The following is a 23,124-nucleotide window of genomic DNA, read 5'->3' on the forward strand; positions in this document are numbered from 1 at the left end:
ACGCCGGAAGAACCGCGTTTTCATCATCTGCGATAAAAACCCGAAACATAAGCAGCGGCAAGGAAAATAGGGCATTAGGAAAACACATGTGACTTGCGGTGCATTCGACGGAAAAGGTCTCATGGCAGGCTGCGCGGAGGGCGAACCGCCCAAGGAGTGTCTAGAGACTTGGCCGTGCGAATTGCTAAGAGGTGCGACTGCCGGAAGTCTGTGCAGCTGATAACCTCGAATGGCGCCTTCGAGGACACTACAGTGCCAAGTTCGTGGCTGATGGAACCTGTCTGAGGCAGATGGCTACATCATTGGATCTGCCTGCACGCCTTCGTCTCCTCTGGGCGAAGTGATATTGGCGAAGTTCACAGGAGAAGTGGCGTGAGACGAAAATGTCCACTTCGGCATGGCAAACACGCGAGCTTGACACCACTCAAAGCGTATGCGGTGGTCAATCGACGGGCGGCAGGGCGCCCATCGCATTGACAGATATCATCCGGCGATCTATAGTTGGTGACCATGCCGCGTTAGCAGGTAGAAGTGGGCTAGCTGTGTACCGCCGCGGCCAGATTGGAAGGGAAAAGAAGGTATATATCGGCCGTGAAGTCGACATCATATCCATTGTTTCTAGTTCGCTTGATGCGACGCATGGAACCGCATGTCGGTTTTCAACGGCATAGAATCTTCGCTCATCAATTCGAATCCACTTGAGGCAGGCTTGTATTTCAGCTATGCACTCATGGACTCTGCACTCAAAACTCATGCCTTTCGATGCCATTCAAAGTCACCACCGTGTGGGAGTCCGCTCAGCCAAAAAGTGGTGAATCAGTACTCCGTCAAGCCGCCGAGCAATAGCCTCAAGCGACTCTGAGCCTTTTGGTGCCACTTCCGCGCATTCGTCACAGCAACACAATCCCGATGCCTCCCCTCTTGCTCTCATCCGGCTGATTCTTCGAGTTGACACCACCATTGATAGTCTTCGTCCGCCAGTTGTACAGGTAGTGATGCAGTTGGCCATCGCCAGCGCCGAACTTCAATTGCTCTAGGAACAAGGGGTTGTCGTGCAGTGTGAGTGCATTGAATACGTCGAACTTGGCCTAAGCACCGGGTGGTCAGCATCTCAAATTACCGAGAACAATATGAAAAATCCCACCTTCTTTGCCTCGATCAACAGATCCTGTCCCAATTGGAGGAGTCTCTCCTTCAAGCCTTTCTCCTTGGGGTTGAACGCATGCTCAGTGGCATAATAGAACATGTACGCCGCTCGAATCTTGTCGTGCTTCTTGCTCATTTCACCAATGACGCTGCTCTCCAGACAGTAAAAGCTGCCAAAATCGGTGATCTTGCCATCATTTCCTTCCACCACAAACGACCAGACTACTTGCTCAGCAGGTTTTTGTCGGTTCAGAAACCAGTGCACGATTTCTTCTCTGGAGAATATTTGCGCAAGGTCAAACCGATCGAGGTACCGCGAGAGCAGATCATGGACAGCATCAACGTCTTTTTCTTCCATTTTTCGCCATCCGGGCGTGCTGGTACTTGGAGGCAGTTGATTTCGAGCAATCATCTTTGCTTGTGTCATATTGGGAGGGAGAGGAGAGAATCCGACTTCGTACAATTTCAGCCAATCGAGACTGCGATGGTAGTATCGACAGCTGCCAACAGGAGTAGGTAAGACGACACCGCCAGTGTAAATGGCCTGGTAGACACCCTCCAGATGACACCGTCGCGTGACCTCCTTGATCAGCACTGGAGCCAACCTCCGTGACCTGAGCTTCTTGTGAACACACATGAAGTTGATTTCCACCACATCGAGGACGTTCTGGCGTATTTTCAGCTTTATGGGAATGCCGAAAATGGTTGCTACCAGAAGACGGCTTGGACCTTTCGCACGAACCCCGATATGCCAACTCTTCTTCCAATCAGGCGACTTGAGAGCCCAATCTAGGAAGACAGCGGAATAGTTGAATCGGAACATCGCGTGGTCATCTTCGACGTAGTGTAATGAAAGCAGCTTGTAGACCTCCTTCACCTCGTCCTCTTGTGTCAGGTCCAGTTCCACCCATTCGTAGCCTTCTGGTAAAGCAGCCGCGGTCTTTGGCACCAGATCCGGAATGACTTCTTTGATGGGTCCGTCGGGCTTCTCTTCCGACTTCTCATCAAAACGAGGGACTGGCTGAGTCGCCCAGAATTTGTATGATGCCATGTCCTTCTGGTTCTTCCCAGTTATCGATAACCCGCTGAGCAACTGTGAGACGTCCATCTTTTTGAGTAACTCACCCGCCTTCTCGGGGGGTATCCCAGCCAGTTCGCCTTTGAGTGCCGGATTCGCATCGAGAAGGGTCTTTACCACGTCGTTGGACAAAGGCTTGGAGGCTTCTGCAGGTTCGGACGACTTGTTACCAGTAAGAGCAGACACTAGCTTGGCCTTCTTCGACTTCTTCTTTTTCTTCTTGGCCTTTTCCGCCGTTGCGGTGGTCCCATCGGCAGTGCCCTCATGGTCTTGTTCTGTGTGTTCCTCGGCTTCCGACTCCGACTCTAGCTGCTCTTCGGAGGTGACATCTTTAGGCCGGGAGTCGGCCATATTGAGAAGAATAGTTCTTTTGGGGCGCCCTTGGAGTAGTGGAAGAGGAAGATTCGAACTTGAGGCTGAAGGCCTAGATCTCGTCAGTTGGTTGTAAGATTGAGCGCTTCTCACTTGCAGCTCACCAGGAACTCAGGTTGCAACCCCACCGACGTCACTTGGCCAGGCCCAGTTGGGTCTGGCGTGGCGGAAGTCGCTTGTTTCAGCCTTGCAGTGGGTGTAATCAGGGTGCCGTACAAGGAGACGGCTTGTCTACCTAGTCACAGCCAACACGAAACCCTTTCTTCTACGAGGTACTCCGTACCTAAGCTAATTACTACCTGGTAGTAGGCAGTGGTATTCCGAACAGCCCGGGCGCCCCCCAGAGGGCTCTACACAGTACTGTGTAGGCAGCACTCTCACGCCCCTCTGGCGCGGGTGGCTGGCCCCTGGTGGATCCTCGGCTCCTCGTATCTCGTACTCGTACTGTAATGCGAACCCCGCGTTGTTCCGCTGCCCGCAAATGCATTCGCAGCTGCATCTGCATCTGCCTTCCCCGGATTTCGTCGCCTCGTGTTTTGCTGATTTGATGCCAGCTTACTTTGCTCTTATGTACCAGTGTTTCCGTTCCCACCCACGAACCAACCGCTGGCAATGGAAGGTAGGTGGTCATCAGCATCGACATCGACATCAACATCAACATCGCTTCAGAGATGGCATCTCCCCTCAGATCAGTCTGCCTCGACGTCCACAACCTCGCCACTGACTCTGCCCTCGTGGACCGGTGGTCTTCTCCCAACAGCTCTCACCCAACAGCAGCCGCCCACGAGGGCAGAAATCGCAAGATTCTCAGAATCGACAATATACCCGGTCCAACGACGCCAGCAACTCACGCCAGACGTGCCACCTCTCTCAGATCCATACGACCCGTTCTTCATTCCTCAGTCGATCCTCTCCGCGGCGCCCGTCTCCCCTCAATTTCAACCCACATCCAAGATCCTCCAGCTCCCGCCCGAGATCCTCACGCTCATCTTCGAGAAAGTCAAGATCCCTTATTTCCAGATCTCGCTCGCCCTCACATGCAAGACGATGGCCCGCATCGCGTCCCAAAAGAACGTCATGTCCCCGTGGCGCGGCTACCGTGACAAAGACGGCCTGTTCCGCCTGCTCGAACGCAAGAACAACAAATGGATGCCATCCTCGCTCGGCTTGTGTCGCGCCTGCTTCATGTTCAGACCTAGAGACATTGCTTTCTGGGAGAAGGAGCTGGAGAGCCCCGAGTTCGACTGTATCTATGCAAACTGGTACGACATCTTCGGCTGGTTCGATCAGTCTTACCAGCAGCATCGGTGTCCGTGGTGTACCATCCTGGGATATACGGCTTATTTTCGAGAGGCGCAACTCATCGAGGATCGAGAGAAAGGACCACGTACGAGGACCCAGTCTACGTGTCCTCGTTTGGCTAGGAGAATTGATCGACCCTAACAATGAGGGCATGGGGAAGAGTTACATGCATGATCTATGCATCCATCACATGCACACATGCACACATGGAAATACAATGTGTATGTACAATGCACATCCATCAGACTCAGTCGATGTGTCCCAGGTTGACTAGGAGAGTTGATCGGGGATCGAGAAAAGGGACCACCTACGAGGACCCAGTCAATCTGTCTTAGGTTGAGCAGGAGGACTGATCGACCCTGACGACGAGGACCAGGGAACGAGTTGTTTGCACGACCCACAGCACGCACAAGTCACAAGCACACATCAAACGAGCAACGTGGAACTCCCGCAGTCTAATGCATACCCCACCGGCCTCGAGGACACCGAGCCACGACTCCAGACCAAGAACGGACGCTTTACATATCACGCTATGTAGCTCCTCGCAGCACGAAAAGTCATCCGTCTTCAACAGCTCTTACGCTACGACACATCGGGCTCAGTGGGGATCAAAGCCGGAAACGCCGGTGATTACAGTAACAGGCACCAAAGGGACGGGTGAGCATCGAGCACTCCAACTTACGCCTGCATCATGCCCTCCGGGAAGACTAGATGAGGCTTGAAACATGCAGCCATATGCGTAACGCACACATGCAGAACGTGCCGTTTGCGCAGAAAAGGCAAAGGATATTCACAAACGAAGATGCCAGAATAGGTCAAATGATACCCGGCATTTCAGACGTGCATGGCCGCATCTCAATTTCTTCGTGTGAAGGCATGTCCGTCTTGTTTCGAGATCGCGTCGACGTGACCCGCCTTCCTGACCTCTGTACTCAGTGGAGCTCATTCCGTCATCTTATCGTGCATGCATTTTCATCACGTATACTCCGTACTTTTGTGACGCACCCAAACACTGGAAGCCATAACCCGTACCAGATTATATCTTAGTAATCTTCTGGCACAGCGCTTCTCCTCGAGGCCTTGATCGAGGTCCTTTTCCCTTTCATCAGGTTGCAGCACGCCTTTGTATCGTCTTCTTTGTGTCGCTCTTCGGCCTCCCCTTCGTCTTCGATTTCGTCTTCGATATCCGCTTCGGCTTCGAGGTTGTACCCACTCCAGCTTCATCGCCAGCGACATCTCCTTCGCCGTCGCTGAACCCATCCCCATCGCCGTCCACCAAGACGGAAGTCGCCGTAGATGGACCGTGATTCGCGTCCCTATTTTTGACTCCGTCCCTGTGATCGTCCCCTTCGATACCTTGAATCTCACCGAGCCCATCACTAGCATCCATCTCGTCTGCCCCGTCTTGCTCCACGTCGTCCTTTCTCCGCCGCTGCCTCTCGGCCTCGCCTCTCAGGCGTTTGAAGGCGTTCCTCATCCGCCCGCTCTCCTTGCCTGAACGATTCCTCGGCGCCGTAGCCTCGGCCTTTGCCTGCGCGGCGCCAAACGCAGGTCCCTCGCCGCCGACGGCGAGCGCTTTGCCACTACTGCCTCCTCTTACACCACCTAACCCTCCCCCCTGAGCGGCACTCGCGCCCACACCCACAGCCCCGCTAAAGTACCTCGTAATATTGCTCTGCGTGCCCTCCACGTCCCTCTTATTCATGTCGCGGATCACAGGCACCAGGACCTCGTCCGTGCGCTCCTGGCTCCACCCGATCGTCGCCATGAGAAACCCCCTAAGCTTGTCCAGGTCCGGGACGCCCCACTGGAAGGGCTCGGCGTTGGAGTCCACTTCGGGGAACAGGTACGCCTCGTCGACACGTCGGTCCGGGAACCCGGGGGGAAGGAACAGCTTCTTCTGCACTGTCTTGCGGAACTTGCGGCGGAAGGGCGTGGTGAGCTGGCCCTCCAGATCGGATGGTCTGCCGAGTTGGACGCGCTCCGTCCAGGCCTTAAACTCGTCGAGATCGGCAAACTCTGTCAGGATTTCGAGCGCCGTCACGGGCCCCACGCCGGGAATGCCCTCGGTGTAGTCGCTGCCCAGGAGGTGGGCGAAGCGGACGAGCTTGTCGCGCGTGAGCAGAAACTCCTTCTCCAGGTCCCCGGCCAGGTAGCACTCGACGTACTTGGCCGCGTTGAACATGTTCTTGTAGATGCGCGTGCCGCCGAAGAGGAAAATGTCCGAGTCGTCAGTCACAATACCGTCGACGAGCCCCAAACGCACGAGCTCTGCGCACTGAGCCTCCGCTTCCATCGGGGCCGTGATGTAGGGTAGGCCGAAGTGGCGGAGCAGGGCCTGGCATTCTTGGATCATCGTCTGGGTGACTTCGTCGGCGTCACGGCGGTCGCGCTTCTGTTGGCTTCGGAGGGCTTTCAACTCGGCGTCAAAGTCGCGCATGGCTTGCTCGGTCGAGGTGCTCTGGTTGTGCAGGGCTGAGGTGAAGCGGGCGTGTTCTTCCGCCTCTTCGGCGAGTTGGCGCATCAGGTCTTCTTCGTCGGTGGAGAGATAGTCGAATTCCTCTTCCGGTAACGGCTCGGCTGCAGGTGTGGGAGACTGTTTCTCTGGCTGATCTCGGGACGCTGATAGGGTGGGTATGTTCGCGTTTTGTAGTTGAGGTGGAGGCGCAGCTGGCTCCATATTGACGTCCTCGAAATTTTCGTTGTCATCTTCATCCACTTCAGCCGTTGCAGATCGAGGTCGAAGCTCTGGAGACTCTGCGTTGACGGTGCCGAGGGAACCAGGAGTTGCCGGCTGGTCGGGCTCATCGTGATCAGACTCGCTCCACTCCACAGCTTCAAAATCACTGTCTTCGGCAGTCTTATCCGCTGGCTGTGGATTATACTGTGGTGCGGAAGAAGGCAAGGGGGGTTCCGCGCGAACTCCGTCCGCCATCTCGCCCATTGTGGGATGCGGCTGGTCCTCTGGCGCTCCCGTCCCTGTCTCCGCCGCAATCCGGCGAGCTATTTCATAGCGCTTCTCACGTTCTTCGTCTCGCTTGCGCTTGTCGGGATCTTCAGCCTCTTCCAGCTCGGGCAAGTCCACCCCTTCTGTTTGGCTTGAAGGAGCTGCTTCGATATCCACGTCTTGAGACAGTGGAACAAACACTTCTAAATCCTTCTCATTATCGTCGTCCTGGTCAAGGTCAATCGGATGATCATGGTCGGCTTTCTCAGCGTCAGCGCCGAGATTAACAGGTTCATGAGTCTGCTCTCTTTCTTCATCGGTGTCGAGATCGACTACCTCCTTTGTCTCGCGTCGACGCAGGAATTCCCTTTTGTCGACGTTGTCCAACCCATATGGAGTAGGATCATCGATGGAATCTCTGTCGAGTCCTGCATACTTCATGTCCTTGGGATTGGGCGTCGCACCGAACCAGTCAGGCATCGGTTGTGGCGGCCTTTCTTTTCGAAAAGCGTCGTCTCCCAGATCGCGATCGAAGCCACCGGATAGCTCCTCCTCAATCTTCTTTGATTTCTTCTTTCCAAGTAGTGACTGACCCAGATTGAGGGACTCGAACGGCAAGGGACCCTGAAACTGAAATGCAGCCTCCTTCGGTTGTGATGGGCTTCTATCTCTGACATTTGTCTTCGGTTTGGGCTTGGTCCGTCTTGATTCTGCCAGCGCGGCTTGTAGGTCGAAGGCGTCGTCTTCATCGGAGCTCTCGCTAGGTGGCTTCGTAGCCTGGTCGGCAGATCCGTGATCGTTTTCGGCATTCTGCTCCAAGGACATAGCAATAGCTCGTTGTAGGTCGTCATCGTCATCTATATCAGCCGCAGCAGGGAGCACATCTTCAAACAAGTCGTCCTCGTCTTCACCGTCAGCTTTATTTTCGGGCACAAAGAGAGGTTCATCGTTCACAGGAGCAGTCGTAGTCTGAGTAGGGACTGGAACAGTAGCGACGGCCTGAGGACGACCGGTCTGAGCATCGGCGGCGGTCCTTCTGGCTTCATACACAGCCTTCCTCTTCTTTGCGATCACCTCCGCCGCGTCCTCATACATCGTGCCATAGTCCGCCTCAGCTTTCCTTTTCCTCGCCCAATTCTTCGGTATTCGATTCAAGCCTTCAATGGCGACGTCTTCAAACTCGTCTTCGTCAGAGTCAGCATGGTTAGCATCCTCGTCCGAGTTCTCGTCCTTGTCAAGGTCGATTGCGTTTTCTTTCTTCGTTCCATGCTTGTTCGACACCACACCGAGTGCCCATCCACCTTCTACGCCTTCGTTCTTGACTAAGATATACTCCTTCCCCTTCTCACCCGCGATTCTACCTCCGCCGTCAAGGAGAAAATCGCCCTCGACCATTCCGTTCAAATGCATAAGCCGTTGCGTCAACTCATTCCTCTCCTTAACCCTCTCAATCTGGAACTTGGAGAAAGCCATGCGATCCGGGAACATTCCGTCGAGTTGCTCCTTCGAGTATCCCATTCTCAGTCTTGAGCGTAGTCTTGCCGCGTTCAGGATATTGTAGCGATCGCCTGGCGGCAGGGACAAGAAGAAGGAACTCTCAAAATCAATCTTGGAGAAGTCGTACAGATTGATGTCCTCGCCGCTGTGGAAATGTCGCGCGTACTCTTCCAACTCGGCCTGAGACATGATTCTCGGATCATTGGGCGCCCCCATTGCTGAAATGCTCACATCCAGATCAGGCAGATGGTATTGATCCTTTTTGCGGAATTTCTCGCTCCGACCGGCCTGCCGCTCCTTCTGGTTCATGCCAATCTCCTCGACGTACACGAGCTCCTGCTCCGGCGGCAACTCTTCTTCATCGTCATCCCTTCTTGCACCCTCTTTTCTTCTCCGTTCTTCCTCCTCGGCCACGCGCGCAACCTGCACAGCAAGCAGCTTCCCCGCTGTCCGGGCCGCATCCTCCCTTCTCCCTTCCCGTCTCCGCGCTCTTTTACGGATGGTCTCCCTCTTCAGCACGGGCGCCCCGCCGTCGAATACAAACACAGGCTTAATGCCGAAGTATAACAACTTGCAGATTCGACGGAAAAAGCCGACCACGTGGCTGTTACGGAGGGCATTGCCTTCCTTGTCGCGCACGGCTTTGAGGAATTGGTAGATCCAGATCGAGGCGTCGACAGCGAGCCGTTTACGGTTGAGGGAGGCGAGCTGAGTGGGACGAGCGGTGGGGGCGACGACTGTCCAGAGGCCCGTTACACCCATGATGCGGGAGGAATATGATGAGGGGGTTCGTCAGTGCGAGGGAGGATCGGGTTTTGGGCGCCAGTGCAGAAGTTGAGGGCATCTTTCTTGGCAGGCAAAGGCCTCTGCAGAAGCCTGATGGAATATGGTGAAGCGGCGAAGAGGCTGGAATGAAAGTAGATTCAAGACTTGTGGAAAAGTCGACGTTGGTGTCCCTCCGCGGCACGACAATGACGCGATGTCACATGCCGTCATTGAACCGGCGACTGACAGCAGCAGCGCCCGGTAACAGCGTGCATGATTCGAATTCAACACCACGACTGTGCACTAATATCTACAAATACGAAGATGGAATTGACTGGGGACAGATGATCGGTGGGCAGATTTGGTATTCATCCCTCCTGAATATGCCCCTCTGTCGCAGTCCATAAAGTGCCTATTTGCGACTTGTGCCCGACGCCACGCTAGATCATTGCAGGTTTCAAGTAATGCCCTCCCTGTTTGCAGAACCAAAGGAAGGCTCCCCCAACGAGCAGATACAGCTTGGAACTAATCACTTCGCCTCCTCGTCCTTCGTGGTTTCAACCGAGCCCGTAGGCCCTACAAGCGTTGGAGCGATCCTTCGTTTTTTTGACTTGCTCTCTTCCTTCTCGCTCTCGCTCGTTGCTCCCGTATCCCGCTTGCCCAGGACCGATCCACTAACCGAGCTTGTTGCAGAATGTTGGCCCCCGTGGAAACTTGCGGGAGTCTGAGGTGGTGTAGTCATTGGCGGAATGGCGACTGGAGGCCCGGAATTGGCAGCAGTAACCAGTGGGACATGGCCCATGGTAGGTGTAGGATTGTTAGGAAAACCACTAGTTTGGATCGATGTCATGGTTGCTATTGACGACTGTGAGTTGGACCTGGCTGGGCTTCCAGGACGAAGGATAAATGGTGCTGGCGATGGATGGGATGGTGGCACCGGAATCGGAGAAGCCTTAGTCAATGATGGCGATGCAGTCGCAGTAGGTGTCGGAACTGGTGTTGACCCGGCCGAAGAGCTTGGTCGAGCAATAGACGTTGAAACAACTGGATGATTGTAGGTCGGATGAGGTCCAGAGTAGACCTGGCCAAGTTCACCAAGTGAAAACGCCAGCGTCGAACAGAACCCGTCAGTTGAGGACATGAGCAGAGTCAATCCGTCATTTGACCTGTCTTGGTCAGCACGATTACACAACTTGTACAGCTCCAACTTACCAGGTCAAATCCGAGAAAGTGGCGTAATGAAGATTGCTCACAACACAGATGGGCGTGGTTTGCTGAGTGTCATAGACAAATACCGCGTCCTGCGTCGCTACCGCGTATATCATCCGGTAGGGAAGCGAAAACGCCGGGGCTGGAGCAGGACTTGCTGGCTCGCCATCTGCTGAGGGTTTCGGCGAAGGTGCGGCCATTGACTCGGGTATTGAAGTCGAGACCGACAATGGCGGAGGCTCCATAACCGACGTAGGAGTTTGAGGGACTATTGGATCGGGTAATAATGGGATCTCCTCGCTTCCACAGGACGTGTCAATGGTGATGTGGTTTGTCGGCTTCGCCGTGGAACGTAAGGTATAGAGGATAGGGGAGCACCTGACCGCCACAGAAGGTTTCTTGTGACCTGGTAAGTGCGCCACCGGAGGCTTATTGAAACCGGCTCTCGTATAAATGTAGACGGTATTAGTGATATCGTCCGCTGTTTTGGTTGGGTCACCCGCGAATGCTTGGCTTGTTTTGTAATGCCCAGCAGGTGTGAACAGTAAGCTCCCATCAGCCGAGAAGGTGAGACGACGGAAGAACGAGGTCATTGCTTCGTTGTGGTATAGGTTTGTATTCCTAACAGCTAGACCCATGGCGGCGTTGAGGCTAGGTGACGAGATTTCTGGCCTTACCGCTGGTAGCGGTAATGAAGGAGCTGGTGAAGCCGATCTGCGGAAGGAAGGCGAAGAGCCAAATGAAGATCGCCGACTTGAAGCCAGCAGAGGAGGATCCATCGGCAGTGGAGTAGTTAGAGGAGTGCCAGGGTTCGACGGTGCAGGAGAGGCAATGGCAAGATTGCTAACGCTGGCGCTTGATGTGCGATGTGTCAGTTCTGAAGGAGGTGCTACTGGCGCTGGACTGTGGGACGATATTCGTCGCCCAGGTAGGTCCATCTTGTTGAATTTACCGTGAGTCGAGAGTGTAGCCGTGCCGTCTTTGAGCTTGAGAGCGTAGATATGGACGGAGCGGTCAGAGGACTGAGTAGCCACAAACTCATTCAGTGGATCCCACGCAACCCCTTGCACGAAATGACTGTGTTCTGCTATTTGGCGGATCATGGTGCCTGGATAAACGTCAGTGCGGCTCATCTGATGAGCCTGTCTTTTCATACCTGTGTGTGCATTGAAGATCCTGGCTGTATTATCAACCCCACCAGTAATGAAGTATTGGCCATCTGGAGACCATGCCAGATCGTAGATTTCCGCGCCCGTGGATGTCCTGCACATATGCTTGATCCGCCATGTCTCTTTGTCGTCGGCATGGTCCTCGCCCATGGGAGCCATCGACGACTCGGAGGGTACCCATAGTAGGACATTGCCATCATCACCTGCCGAGGCTAGCATTTCACCTATCCTCCAGTCAGCAGGGTGAATGTTCGGAGGATGGACAGGCCACTGACCTTTCGGGCAGAACCTGACGACATTGACAGGTTGGGTATGCCTGGTGAGGGTTGACAAATATGTGACTTTTCTCTCTTCTCCTTGAGCTTCGATGCTCCATAACTGAGCGCCCGTCGTTAGCCAGGGTAATTGCTATGTTGCCCAGTAGCGGAATGTCATACTCGGACATGATTATCACTATTCTTGTTAGCAATCGACCTTGGAATACGAAGTGCGAGTGCTCACCCTCCAGCCGTTGCTAGCCTGCCCTTGCCATGAGGGTCGAAGTGGACCGAATAAATGGGCTGGCTTTCGGAGTGCCATTGTATGAGGAGAGGCCCGGCTTTCATGATGGCATTGGAGAGTGGCCACAGAGGCCGCTCTAAGGAGGATCAAAATGGCGAGATCAAAGTGCAAGGAACTCTCGTGGGGGGAATGCGTCCGAACAGCAGCTTCTCGTCAGGAGGTGATATGTGGTGCGGTGCACGGCAGGCGGCAGAGCAGGAGCTGTCGTTTGCGTTTGGAAGCAATGCGGAAGATCGACAGGGCCTTGCGGGAGTCGGTTTGCTGAGTCAAGACGTGCTGTCCGGTAGTGGCAGGAAGGTGAATTGTACGACGCACTGCCGTGACGAGGCTTAAGCTGTCCGTGTCCAAGGCTTGAGGAGAAGTGGAAGAGACAGGGAAGAGTCAGAAGGCTCTCAATTGCAAGTCAGTTGTACTCCGAACCCAGTGCTTCGAGGTGAGGGCACAGTGAGTGCTCCGCAGCCAGACGGGATTGGGTGCATTGGGGAGTGGAGCACTTCGCCCGCCCATTATTTCTGAGCTTGCACTCCAAAGTTCGACGCGCTCGTGCTCATTTCGCGCGTCTGACCAGATGGAACAGCGCCATTTGATATTGGGGGCTGGCCTCAGGTTCACGACCGGTTTTTGTCTGAAACAGGCACCACATGTGGGATTGGAGAATCTTCATTGCATTAGCCTGTCATTTCACGTCGACGCCTTGCTCCCTAAAGTTCAAATTGCTGCTGCTGGTGTCCGTATGTCAGACAACCTCTTTCCTTCCCACCCCTGCGGCCGCAGCGCTACTCCGTACATCGCCAACAAACTACACCCCCGGCTGGTCGACTCTATTCGCGTCGACTGAAACGAGGTCTGGGCGCTCTGGAAGACACTCAATATGCTTTTCCAGCACTGTAGCCTCGTCGCACTTCTGCTCCTTCCCGATTGTCTGGAGATTCCACCTGCGCCGACCCCGACGCCTCGTTGAAGAAGAAAACACTGAATTAGCAGGGTAGCATAGACAGAATCCTTTCATCTGTCGTCGCAGGAAGTTGTGTATCTTTCGTAAATCGACCTTTGCTGTGCAGGGCCGATGTGACATTACCCTAGGCGGGAAGTGCGGTCAAAGTAAACGCAGGAACGAGCCGGACTGTTGTCTTTGCATTGATGGACTGCGCGACAATTCTGGCAACTCCTAAAAGCTCTGGGCGGACACTTGTGCTGGCTATTCGAGGCATTAGTCGTTGTTTGTCAGAACTCAAAACAAGCACTTACCGGACTGTTGAGCATGTTTTGACGAGCATTTCTGCCCCTCTTGATGTGGTTTTTGAGTGCACTTGAATCCAGCGGTTTCAGCAGTTCGAAACTGCACAGCAAGTTGCTTGACACCGACATGACGGCACCCCAATTATCGAATTCACCACAATACTAGAATACAGTTAGCAATATCCAAACCCTAGTTGAGCGGCCAAGGGCGACTAACATTCGGGGCGGAGAAGACGGTGACGAGTAACCGATCATTGAAGAACTCATATCCGTCTTCAACAACCATGTGGGCTCGACAAACCAGGTCGAAGTCGTGCCGCGAGAGGAAGTCGACAATAACCTTTTTCCCAAAGCAATAGCTCACTCCCCGTTCATTTGATTCCCAGTCTTGATCCATGTCCGCCGGATCGCTCCAGAGGAGATCGTTGAGCAGTCCATAATCGGGGACATCTGTAGGGCGGGCGATTTGTCGGATGTCGTCCATATGGGAGAGCGACGGGGACAATCCACCATGGACGCAGAAGATCTTATCTGCCACAATAGCCGCAATCGGCAAACAGTTGAAGGTGTCAATGAATGTTTTCCACACCTTGATGTTGCATCTCCGCTTGCATTCGTCGTAAAAGCCGTAGACACGCGTGACATTGGCACATTCATGATTGCCCCGAAGGATGAAGAAATTCTCCGGGTACTTCAACTTGTAGCAGAACAGCAGGAGAATGGTTTCGAGCGATTGCTTTCCGCGGTCGACATAGTCGCCAAGGAAGAGAAAATTGGCATTGGGAGGAAAGCCACACATTTCGAACAGACGAATCAGATCGTTGTACTGCCCATGGATGTCTCCGACAATCTTGACCGGCGCAGTCAGCTCCAGAAGGGCCGGCTGAGATAATAGCACTTCCCTGACAGCACTGCAAATGGCCGTGATTTCAGCGTTCTTAAGGCACACTGCCTTGGTTACCTTGGTGGTATAGCCGGCATCGAGAAGCCTAGAGATCATGTCGTCCAGATCCATGTCATTCACGTCTCCCATGCCCATGCCACCGCCTGGAGATGCGCCAGGTAGTTCGGCCAACTTGGCCCTTAGGGAAGCCTTGGTCTCCGGAGCTCGTGGATTAATTTGATTCTCCCGCTTGACCAGGATTGAGTCTCCGGCTTTCTGCGTCGACGAATGCACATGCGCCTGATGAGGTGCGTCTTCCGACACCGCTCCCACCTCGCCAGTACGCTGAGCACGGTCTACCGATTTGTGGCCCTTGTTCAAGGACTTGGATTGAGTTGGTGATGGCGGTCTGGCTGGCGTGTTGGCGCCCGGTGATGGTGCGTCTTCATCATCCGCTGGCGGCGTGGGCGACTCGACCAACGACCCCTGCGTGACCTTTTCACGAGGGGCCCGTGAGGAGCCTGAGCGACCACTCGCAATCGAACTAGCGTCGCCTTTATCGTTGTTAGGTCCGTCTACGCCCGCGAGGGCCGAAGCTGATCCCCTAGGACTATCATTGGTCTTGTCATCTCCCGAGCTCTTTATCTTGCTTCGTATGGAGGACCGGATAGACCTGGAAGTGCTTTCCTTGGTGTCGGACTTGGAGATGGAGGGATATTGCTGTAAAGTATCGGGGAGATTGGAGGAGGAGCCGCTCTTCAACGGTGTTCTAGTACCATCGCTGCCCTTTGACTGTTGTTGACCCATTGAATTCTTCGCGAGAAATTGTGGACCCGGCCGTGGCAGATGGTCGAGGAAGATAGCGAGCGGGTCAAGGAGGTTTAAGGAGTGAGATAAGCAGCCGCTTTGAGGAATGCGTTTTGGCGACTGTACCCGACGGCGTTCTTGGAGGAGCACACTGTTCGTATGCTCAAGTCAAATCCACCTTGAGAAAATAAGGCGCGGTACCGCTAGCTCGAGCGGTGTTGGTCGTAGTAATAGTTGACAAGGGGTGGTAGGGCATGGAAGGTCTTTTGTGGGGGTCACTTTCTTTGTCTCGCCTGCTGTAGCACGGAACTCCGACGTCAGTAGACTGGTAAACAAGGTGTCTCGAGGTTGAGCAAAGCTAAAACACTGCATCTCCTGGGGGAGGGAAGATGTCGCATGGGCGGTGATCGTGAAACGGGTGACGCAACACCGGCGGCGGAAGAGCTGGACGGTGACTAACCTCAACGGGAAGATGGCGACTGACAGACACGGAGAACTAAGGTTAAGCCAGGTAGCACGTAGATGGCAACATCTAAGACACTGTCGAGACGGCGAGGTGGAGGAAGACAACGTAGGGCTGATAAATAAAATGGGAGCAGAATTACTGACAGATGTGAACTACTCCTCCTCCAAGCGCAGTTAGTCGCTTCGGCTTTCTTGGTGTTGTTCTCCAGACTCGCTACGCCGCTCTGGTTGGCTGCACCTTCGCCCATATCGGCTTCGTGGCCCAGAACATTCGATGGGCTGAAGGCCGCCTAGGGACCCGGCACGAGTAAACCCCTAACTCCCGCCGGGCCCGCCAGGCTCCCGTATGCCCAACCCGTACCCCCGGATGAGGTCACAGCTAAGCCCTGCTTACTACTCCGGGGCCGTATATCACCGTGTGACCGTCTACCGAGTACTCTGTGCATGATGGGCTGCCGCTACAGAAACAACAGAACTCACATTTTCGCTTTTCTGATTCCTCCCTCACTATGGCCTCAGCGACGCTTTCTTCGCTGGGTGACGCAGCAGTTGGGGAATTAGTCCTGTGATCACTCCCTTAAGTTAGAGCATGCCGTAATTTATCGATCTTACTACTGACTCTGCCATGCAGTCCCTCGAAGAGGCCGTGCTTATGTTCAGTGATAACGAGCAAAGATATCACCCCTGGTAGGATGCTTGACAACATCACTCGGCGTACCCATTGCAGATTCCCCTTCGAGGCTCTTGCAATCTCAAGTCTCCTCCCCAGTTGAACCCATTGCAATGATCTGATAGAACAGCCCCGTGTCTTTTCTCGTCCGAGTCAATTGCCCGAGCTCTTCGACAGATGTGCGCTACACTGGTCTCAACCAGATCCACCTTCTATCCTCAATGGTGCGATGAAGAATGAGGCAAACGATTGCATATGCCGTGGGCACTTGCTCGTTGTATCAAGTGTGAAGTGCTCGTCATGAGATGCCACAGCAGAGCATAACCGTGCTGAAGCGGAGACGAAATCCTTCACGTCTTCGTTCGTACCGATAACGACTGTCCACCTGGCCACTCGCGTCGCTCCTCAACCTCCATCTGGGCAATCTGCTTGCCGGGGATGACAATCAGGCCGACGAAGCGGGACGTCATGTTTGCCCTGCTGGCTTGTCCCTGAACCTTCAGCTTTTCCACAGCAGCATCCTCGGCAGCCTGTGATGGCATTCTGTACTCGAATGCATTCGACAAAATAACATTGCTTTCGTTGTCTGTGCAACGAAATATCCCTGAGAATAGCCGTCCATCTGGAACAGTGACATAGAGTGTCTTTCCAATTAGCGACTCGAGGAACTGAGCAGCCTCGACCTCCTCCATCTGACGTCAGCTCAGGGACAGTAGGCCTCCCGAACGAAGAGCAACAGAATGCTTCCTCAGGGCGAGATTCAGTGACCCAAAATGATCGGTGTGAAAGAGAGAACGAACAGTAAAAATCGTATTCCGCTTGATCGAATCTGCACGTGCAGCCTTGACCTGAGTCTCCAGAGGGCTTGGCAGCCGCGACTTTGACGGATCAATGTAAATCCTTTCTGTTCACCTTCACTTCCTCTTCGCTGGTCGTTGAGCACAAACTCAGACTTTTGGTGGTCAAGTTCCGCGCGATCATGAAATGTCAATTGCACATTGCCCGTGCTCTCTACTTTGACCAGGTAGGCGGTCCTCCGAGACCCAGGAGTCTCAATGGGCATCGATTACCTTGTGACCGACAGAGACCTCACTCTTTATACCTCAAGCGTTGGCTCGAGTACCAGACTTCAACAAACTACTCCCTACACTCGATCTAGCATTCATGCCTCACCTCTCGCTCTCAGTTGACCACTTCCCCCTCTGTTCCTTGCTTCTCTATCTCTCTACTTCTCTCACCTCGCCTTCCGCTTCGCTCCGCTAGCCTCAATTCACGCCGTCTTGCTATGATACTATCCGGCCCCAGCCGTCTCTACCGCGTCCTGCTCACCGTCGTAAGCGAAGCCAAGCGAACATGCCTGCGCGAAAAACACCACCCCTAAAGCGCGAGCTTCGGGCACGCCAAGATGAATGGAGTTCTGACTCTGACTCTGATTCAATGACTGTTTCTTCTGTTTCGCTGAGTATCTCAACAGATTCTTGCTCCCGTGGATCGTGGGCCCCGAGAAGCGACAACGACGGCGAAGATGAACTGACCTTGCGTCTTGATGAAAATGATTTTTCAGCAACAGCGAAACGCATAAATCCGCGTCTGAGTCTTCGGTTCAACAATCAAGGAAAATCTGCGCGAAAACGACCGCGGCTCTTGTTTAGAGCTTTCGACCCAGGTCACGGGCTCAGAGCTCGACGTTTCCTACCGCCAGCCACGAGCATTATGCCACCGCCAGGCTATACAACAGACGAGTTTCGCGACTTGGCCAGAAGACACTTGTGCGAAGACAAGACCTTCGCGTCTCCATTTCTTTCGTTAACGCAGAATCCCGCTAGAGCGTTAAATATTATCGCAACGGATGAGCGGACCCGGAGAGGACTAGCAATCGTGGACTACAACGATCTAGAAGAGAAGATCAAGCAGACATTCGGAGAAGAAGACGGCCTTTGGCTTGTCCCCGATGTCTATGATGCTCACAAATTGAACAACCTCACTAGAATCCATGACGATCGCTCTGCAAAGCCTAAACCGGGGAATCAGAAGGACTACACTGGAACGGGGGAGGTAATTTGCGAGACCTGAACCTTTGAGTAGAGCTAACACTATACATAGTTTTTAGCATGGGCTGCTGTCGAGATCGAACCGATTGCGATCTTACATCATCGAGAAGCTCTACGACTTTATACTATGCTTTCACCAGGAAATGTAAGTTGAAGAACAGAGGTCACCCTCCTACACTATGGCTTTGCACTTACCTTTCTTAGGGACAGCACAGTACATCTAGGAGGTCTATATCTAAGATCAGCTATGAATCAGGGCACCTTTTGGCACCAGTAGGCTTACTTTAACGGTTCAGATGCGCACATAACTTACATTTTCTAGTCTCTCAACAAAGTCCGAGACATTTACCGGGGTGTCGTGGCGTATCAACTCCTCCGCAGCTTTAAAGTGGATGGATATCTTCAAGGTAGTAGAGGGGCCAATTTCGACGAATTCATTCGTGGTATATACGGCGAGAGACGGCAGCTCGACCAGATAGCCCCCAGCCCTCTACTCCCTTGTAATGAAAAGGACTGGGCAGATGTTCCAACAGATGATACGGCGTCAATACAAAGCAAACCATCAACCAAAACACGGCAGTCTTATGTGTTGGTCAAAAAAGCTAAGATCACGGTCGAGATACCGTCCAAGACCTCAAAATCATTCTTACTTTCGAAGTCAATTTCATCTTCAGACTCGACAAGGGTCCAACAGCAAGAAGACTCACGGCAACTTAATCAACCAGCCGACACAGGAATTCAACATGGCGATACCGATGAGGAGGCGGAGAAAACCGAACAGGTCACTCAGAACTCGGATGTGACCAGGCAATCGTCCCCCTGCCCAGAAATGGATTTCTTCATGGAGGAACTACTTGAGCACGCAAACATCCCCAGCCCGACGCCGCCGCCGCCACGTCCTCCAGTTGCAGCGACGCCTAAGAGGCAGCTGTCTACAGTCTTTCCAGGCTCTCCCGCAGGCGCTGTCCCCATCAAGGCATCAGCCATGACAGCAATCGACCTAACAGTTGAGGACGACAATGATGGTGGAAGGCATAACGCGGCATCGCGACGGCAGAAAGTCAGAGCTCCTGAAACCTCATCGGAGGTCACTCAGGTAAGACCAACTACAAGAACCACAGCAAAAGCAAAAGCAAAAGCACCAACAGCGGCGGCTTTTCATCAAAGCAAGCAGACCAACATTCAGAATCATTTCGGGAGGATCGCCAAATCCAGCGGGCGGCCTAGCAAGTTCCTCGCTGGGAGGAAGAGATATTATCAAGAAGACGACAAAGAAGAGGAGGACGATATTGGTGATGGCGATGATGACCTCCAAATTATAAGCGAGACAACACGTAAGATTCACCGCCAGTCCTACCTCAGAACCACGACGCGCATGCAGCCGGCAACGGTACTTACTGTGCGGAGTCGAAGTCTGAGCGAGAGTATCAATGTCAGCAACAAGTAATCGGCGAGTAATACTGGGCCTTTTAGCTTGTCATTGCGTGGAGTGAGAGAAGGAAAGCTCACCGGGATAACGCGGCATGTATGATGACTGTTGAGCGGAGGGGAGCGAAGAAGAGCAAGCGAAGAAGAACAAAGTGGCGGACTACAAAAGCAAAGATGTTAACCACGCAGCACTGACGCCGCAAACGAGCCGAACCAACGACACCGAAACTCGCTGGTCGTCAGGAGATATGTACACAGTACCGAACCCACAGGATATAGCGTGGCGTGGCGCGGGCTGAACTGGTCCGGCCCGACAAGGCCTTGAAGGGATACCAGGAAGAGGAGGGAGTGATGTCCATATGCAGAGGCAACAGGAGCTGGAAGCTGGAAGCTGGCAAAACCGTACCAACTCGACGTGCTGCGTGTAGTGGGCTTAAAGACAGAGAGAGATAACGAACAAGAGATGAATGAGTGATGCAAGACGTAGAACGACCCGTGATCACCTACCCGGTCGGTCATGCTTCTGGCTCGAGCAAGAAGGTTACCGTCTCCTAGGTACAGTAGCTGGGCTGGGAAATGGATTGCATTCATCACATATCACATATCGTACAGAATTGATTAGTTTGAAAACATCACGAACTCGCATCGCACAACATGGTCGCGGTGGCGGTCGATGGTCCCGTCCGAATGCATTCATATCCCATCCCATCACGTCAACATATCTCCATCCTGACACAAAGGAGATTACACAGATAAAAGGAAAGAAGAAGAATCGTGATATATCGCAGATATCGCTCGATTGCTGGACTTCTCTCTTGTTGACGCGCCCTCGCTCCAAGGGGGAAGGTGTAGACGTTTGACACACAGCTCGGCCGTGGATATCATATCACATCACGTCCATTAGGACCCGACCCTGCACTGTGCCGGTGCCGGCATGAAGTCGAAGGGGTGGGCCCTAGGGTATCTAGGGCAGATTCTTTTGCGCCGGACGGGCACCTAGGCTTTGGTCCTGGAATGGATCTTTGCACTCGAGTCTTCTGCCTCCTCTGCGACGGCGTCGTTCCAAATCGTGATACTATCCAGCCGTTCCCCTTTGTTCAGGTGAATCGCCTGGAATGCCTCGACTTCTTCGACGTCCTCGTCTTCCTCCTCTTCGAGCACCACGGCCTGTCCTTCTTCTTCCTCTTCTTCTTCCTCGATAATTTGACTCTTGCGCTTCGAGGAGCTGCCTTTCCGGTGTGCCCCGCCGATGAAATCCTTCAGCCCCAGGTTCGGTTTGCCGTCTGAACCTTCTCGTTGTCTCGCACCACCACCACCACCTCCTAAGACAGCAGGACTTCCGAACGCGGCGGGGATGGTTGACGCGGAGAAGAATGCAGAGTTCAACGTGGGGCCTTTGCAGGGGGATTTCTTCCGTCGTGCAAACATGACGTTGGAGCCGAAGGCGTTGGCTTGTGGTGTACCGGGTGGAGGACCCAGTAGATCAGCACCGCCCACGCCAGAGAGCGGTCGAGGCTGGAGACCCGCATCTGAGCCGCGGGGAGTCCGGACAAGGCGGATGTTTGAGGGGAAGGCGTTCGCCGTGGGCGTCACGGGGAGGACTTTGATGGAGGAGTGAGGAGAACGACCACCGATGCTGACGGACCGACTCGTCGGGCTGTGGATGGCGTCGATGCTGTTGGAGCTCACTGAGGAAGCCTTACTGTGTGATGTGCCATGCCGGGGCATGCTTCGGACCGATGAAACTGACGAGGAGGTGGACTTGCGGCCGCGTAGCCCGGTCGAGCTGCGTCGGTATGATGAACGTGGTGTAATGGGTGAGGGTGAAAGTGACTTGCGGTGGGCTCCAGCACGAGTAGTATCTACCAGGGGGCCTGTGGTGGATCTCTTGGTCAGGGGTCTTGAATTTGACAATGTCGGCGTTAATGTTGACCCTGTCGAGGATCTATTGAGGTTAGCTGCGCCACCAGCGACATTCCTGCTGCTTTTGTTCGCCTGAAGCGTTTTGTTAGAAAGGGTCGCCTTGGAGGTGTTGTTCGAATGGCCGTTCAGGACAGGTGATTTGGCCCGTTTTGTGGATTCAACGAACCAGTGCTTCAGGGCTGTGAGCTGGCTCATGAATTGACGGTTGCGAAACCTTCCGGTCCGTCGTTTGTTCACCCCGTTCACAGGACCCAGCAAATCCGGGTTCGACGTCACAAGCTGAAGCGTACTGCTCGGGCGTCTGCGTTCCTTGGGAGGCAAGGGTGGCCGAGAGCCACTGTTCGAGCGGACGGAATCTTTGTCGATCGGCGGCGGTGGTGGCGTTCCGGACTTGGGCGACTTCATAACATCTCCTTCGGGAAGTTGTGGAAGGTCGCTGACCAGGATCTGAGGAGTGCTCCGCCGCTGTGTCCTTCCACGACTGCCGCTCCGACGTGGTTCGACTTCTCCAGGGGAAAGCTCTTCGTCGACCTCGAGCAGCGTTGGGGCAATGCGCTCAAGGCGACTGCTGGCACCACTAAGACGCCTGAGGATCTTCAACTCGGCGTCTCGATCTTTTCGCTTGCGGTCTTTGCGTGCTTGCTTGCGCGTCTCCTTCTCAATGAGCAAGGCCCACCATCCAGCAAGTGCATCACAGCGTTGCGCAAGCACATTTTCAATGACCTTGTCGATATCTACTCCAGCTGATTTCATGCGCTCCAGGGTCTCCTTTTCCAACTGTGTGGAAAACACAGCCGGCTGCGACAGTTTCAGAATGGCTTGCTGCTGGGGCGCGTGGTCAGCCAGGAACGGGTCGGCCAGTATATCCGAAAGAGTAGGCCTGTGCAAGGGCCTTTTGGAAAGCAACTTGGAGATCAGAGTCTTTGCGGCATCTGGAAAGGTGTCAGGATAGATGGGGTCGTCCTTCAGAATCTTCGCTTTGGTCGCAGCATCATCGTCCTCCTCAAAGGGCAATTCTCCCTTCAGCAGCGCGTACAGGATGATTCCCAAGCTCCAGACGTCGACCTTCTCGCCGGCGTATTTCTCGCCTCTCAGCATCTCCGGTGCACTGTAACACACGGTGCCGCAAAAGGTCTGCAGGTAATTTGCTTTTCCCTCATACTCCCTTGTGAAGCCAAAGTCACACAGTTTGACATTATCGTGCTTGTCCAGCAGCACATTCTCCAGTTTCAGATCTCGATGTACACAGGACTTGCTGTGGATATAGGCAACAGCTCCAACCAGCTGGGTGAAGATCTTTTGTACAGTTTCGACAGGAAGCGCACCATTCTTGCACAGATAATTGTACAGCTCGTCACCTGGGGCAGTGTTCAGTGTCATGGCCGAGCATAGTCTGAGAAGTTCATACCGGGACAATATTCCAAGACTAGCCACACCAGGGATTCTGTTATTATAACTTCGTATAGCCGGGCAATATGTGGATGTATGAACTGTCGGTGATGGTGTATCTCTCTGGCAAGATTGGGGTCGCTCTTATTCGAGGCCTTGAGCACCACCTGCAGGCGTCGTCAGTCATGGGCCTTGCCCCGGTCCATTGCGAGGCCGACCTTTG

At 53.9% G+C, this 23,124-nt stretch overlaps 8 protein-coding genes across 8 annotated transcripts; 2 read left to right on the top strand and 6 right to left on the bottom strand.

The window, feature by feature from the left end:
* Nucleotides 1–890: 890 nt before the first annotated feature.
* A1O7_01531 (glycylpeptide N-tetradecanoyltransferase) lies at nucleotides 891–2,575 on the bottom strand (the record flags this gene model as incomplete). Its single annotated transcript, XM_007755568.1, has 2 exons — nucleotides 891–1,088; nucleotides 1,145–2,575. 2 exons carry the CDS (start codon nucleotides 2,573–2,575, stop codon nucleotides 891–893), a joined length of 1,629 nt encoding a protein of 542 aa, XP_007753758.1.
* Nucleotides 2,576–3,208: 633 nt separating this feature from the next.
* Nucleotides 3,209–4,039, top strand: A1O7_01532 (uncharacterized protein; the record flags this gene model as incomplete). Its single annotated transcript, XM_007755569.1, has 1 exon — nucleotides 3,209–4,039. The coding sequence occupies one exon, from the start codon at nucleotides 3,209–3,211 to the stop codon at nucleotides 4,037–4,039; it is 831 nt and encodes a 276-aa protein (XP_007753759.1).
* Nucleotides 4,040–5,003: 964 nt separating this feature from the next.
* Nucleotides 5,004–9,104, bottom strand: A1O7_01533 (DNA excision repair protein ERCC-5; the record flags this gene model as incomplete). The annotated part of the gene is made up of 1 exon (XM_007755570.1): nucleotides 5,004–9,104. One exon carries the CDS (start codon nucleotides 9,102–9,104, stop codon nucleotides 5,004–5,006), a length of 4,101 nt encoding a protein of 1,366 aa, XP_007753760.1.
* Nucleotides 9,105–9,636: 532 nt separating this feature from the next.
* A1O7_01534 (chromatin assembly factor 1 subunit B) lies at nucleotides 9,637–12,090 on the bottom strand (the record flags this gene model as incomplete). Its single annotated transcript, XM_007755571.1, has 6 exons — nucleotides 9,637–10,273; nucleotides 10,320–11,424; nucleotides 11,473–11,709; nucleotides 11,761–11,863; nucleotides 11,923–11,938; nucleotides 11,987–12,090. 6 exons carry the CDS (start codon nucleotides 12,088–12,090, stop codon nucleotides 9,637–9,639), a joined length of 2,202 nt encoding a protein of 733 aa, XP_007753761.1.
* Nucleotides 12,091–13,214: 1,124 nt separating this feature from the next.
* Nucleotides 13,215–14,975, bottom strand: A1O7_01535 (protein phosphatase; the record flags this gene model as incomplete). The annotated part of the gene is made up of 3 exons (XM_007755572.1): nucleotides 13,215–13,244; nucleotides 13,295–13,447; nucleotides 13,503–14,975. The coding sequence occupies 3 exons, from the start codon at nucleotides 14,973–14,975 to the stop codon at nucleotides 13,215–13,217; spliced, it is 1,656 nt and encodes a 551-aa protein (XP_007753762.1).
* Nucleotides 14,976–16,460: 1,485 nt separating this feature from the next.
* A1O7_01536 (uncharacterized protein) lies at nucleotides 16,461–16,802 on the bottom strand (the record flags this gene model as incomplete). Its single annotated transcript, XM_007755573.1, has 1 exon — nucleotides 16,461–16,802. The coding sequence occupies one exon, from the start codon at nucleotides 16,800–16,802 to the stop codon at nucleotides 16,461–16,463; it is 342 nt and encodes a 113-aa protein (XP_007753763.1).
* A 1,021-nt stretch (nucleotides 16,803–17,823) lies between these two features.
* Nucleotides 17,824–19,608, top strand: A1O7_01537 (uncharacterized protein; the record flags this gene model as incomplete). The annotated part of the gene is made up of 3 exons (XM_007755574.1): nucleotides 17,824–18,165; nucleotides 18,214–18,306; nucleotides 18,484–19,608. The coding sequence occupies 3 exons, from the start codon at nucleotides 17,824–17,826 to the stop codon at nucleotides 19,606–19,608; spliced, it is 1,560 nt and encodes a 519-aa protein (XP_007753764.1).
* A 977-nt stretch (nucleotides 19,609–20,585) lies between these two features.
* On the bottom strand, nucleotides 20,586–22,892 carry A1O7_01538 (CAMK/CAMKL/MARK protein kinase; the record flags this gene model as incomplete). Its single annotated transcript, XM_007755575.1, has 1 exon — nucleotides 20,586–22,892. The coding sequence occupies one exon, from the start codon at nucleotides 22,890–22,892 to the stop codon at nucleotides 20,586–20,588; it is 2,307 nt and encodes a 768-aa protein (XP_007753765.1).
* Nucleotides 22,893–23,124: the final 232 nt, after the last annotated feature.

Source organism: Cladophialophora yegresii (genome assembly GCF_000585515.1).
Source record: "Cladophialophora yegresii CBS 114405 chromosome Unknown aczIN-supercont1.1, whole genome shotgun sequence".
In the NCBI taxonomy this organism is placed as follows: domain Eukaryota; kingdom Fungi; phylum Ascomycota; class Eurotiomycetes; order Chaetothyriales; family Herpotrichiellaceae; genus Cladophialophora; species Cladophialophora yegresii.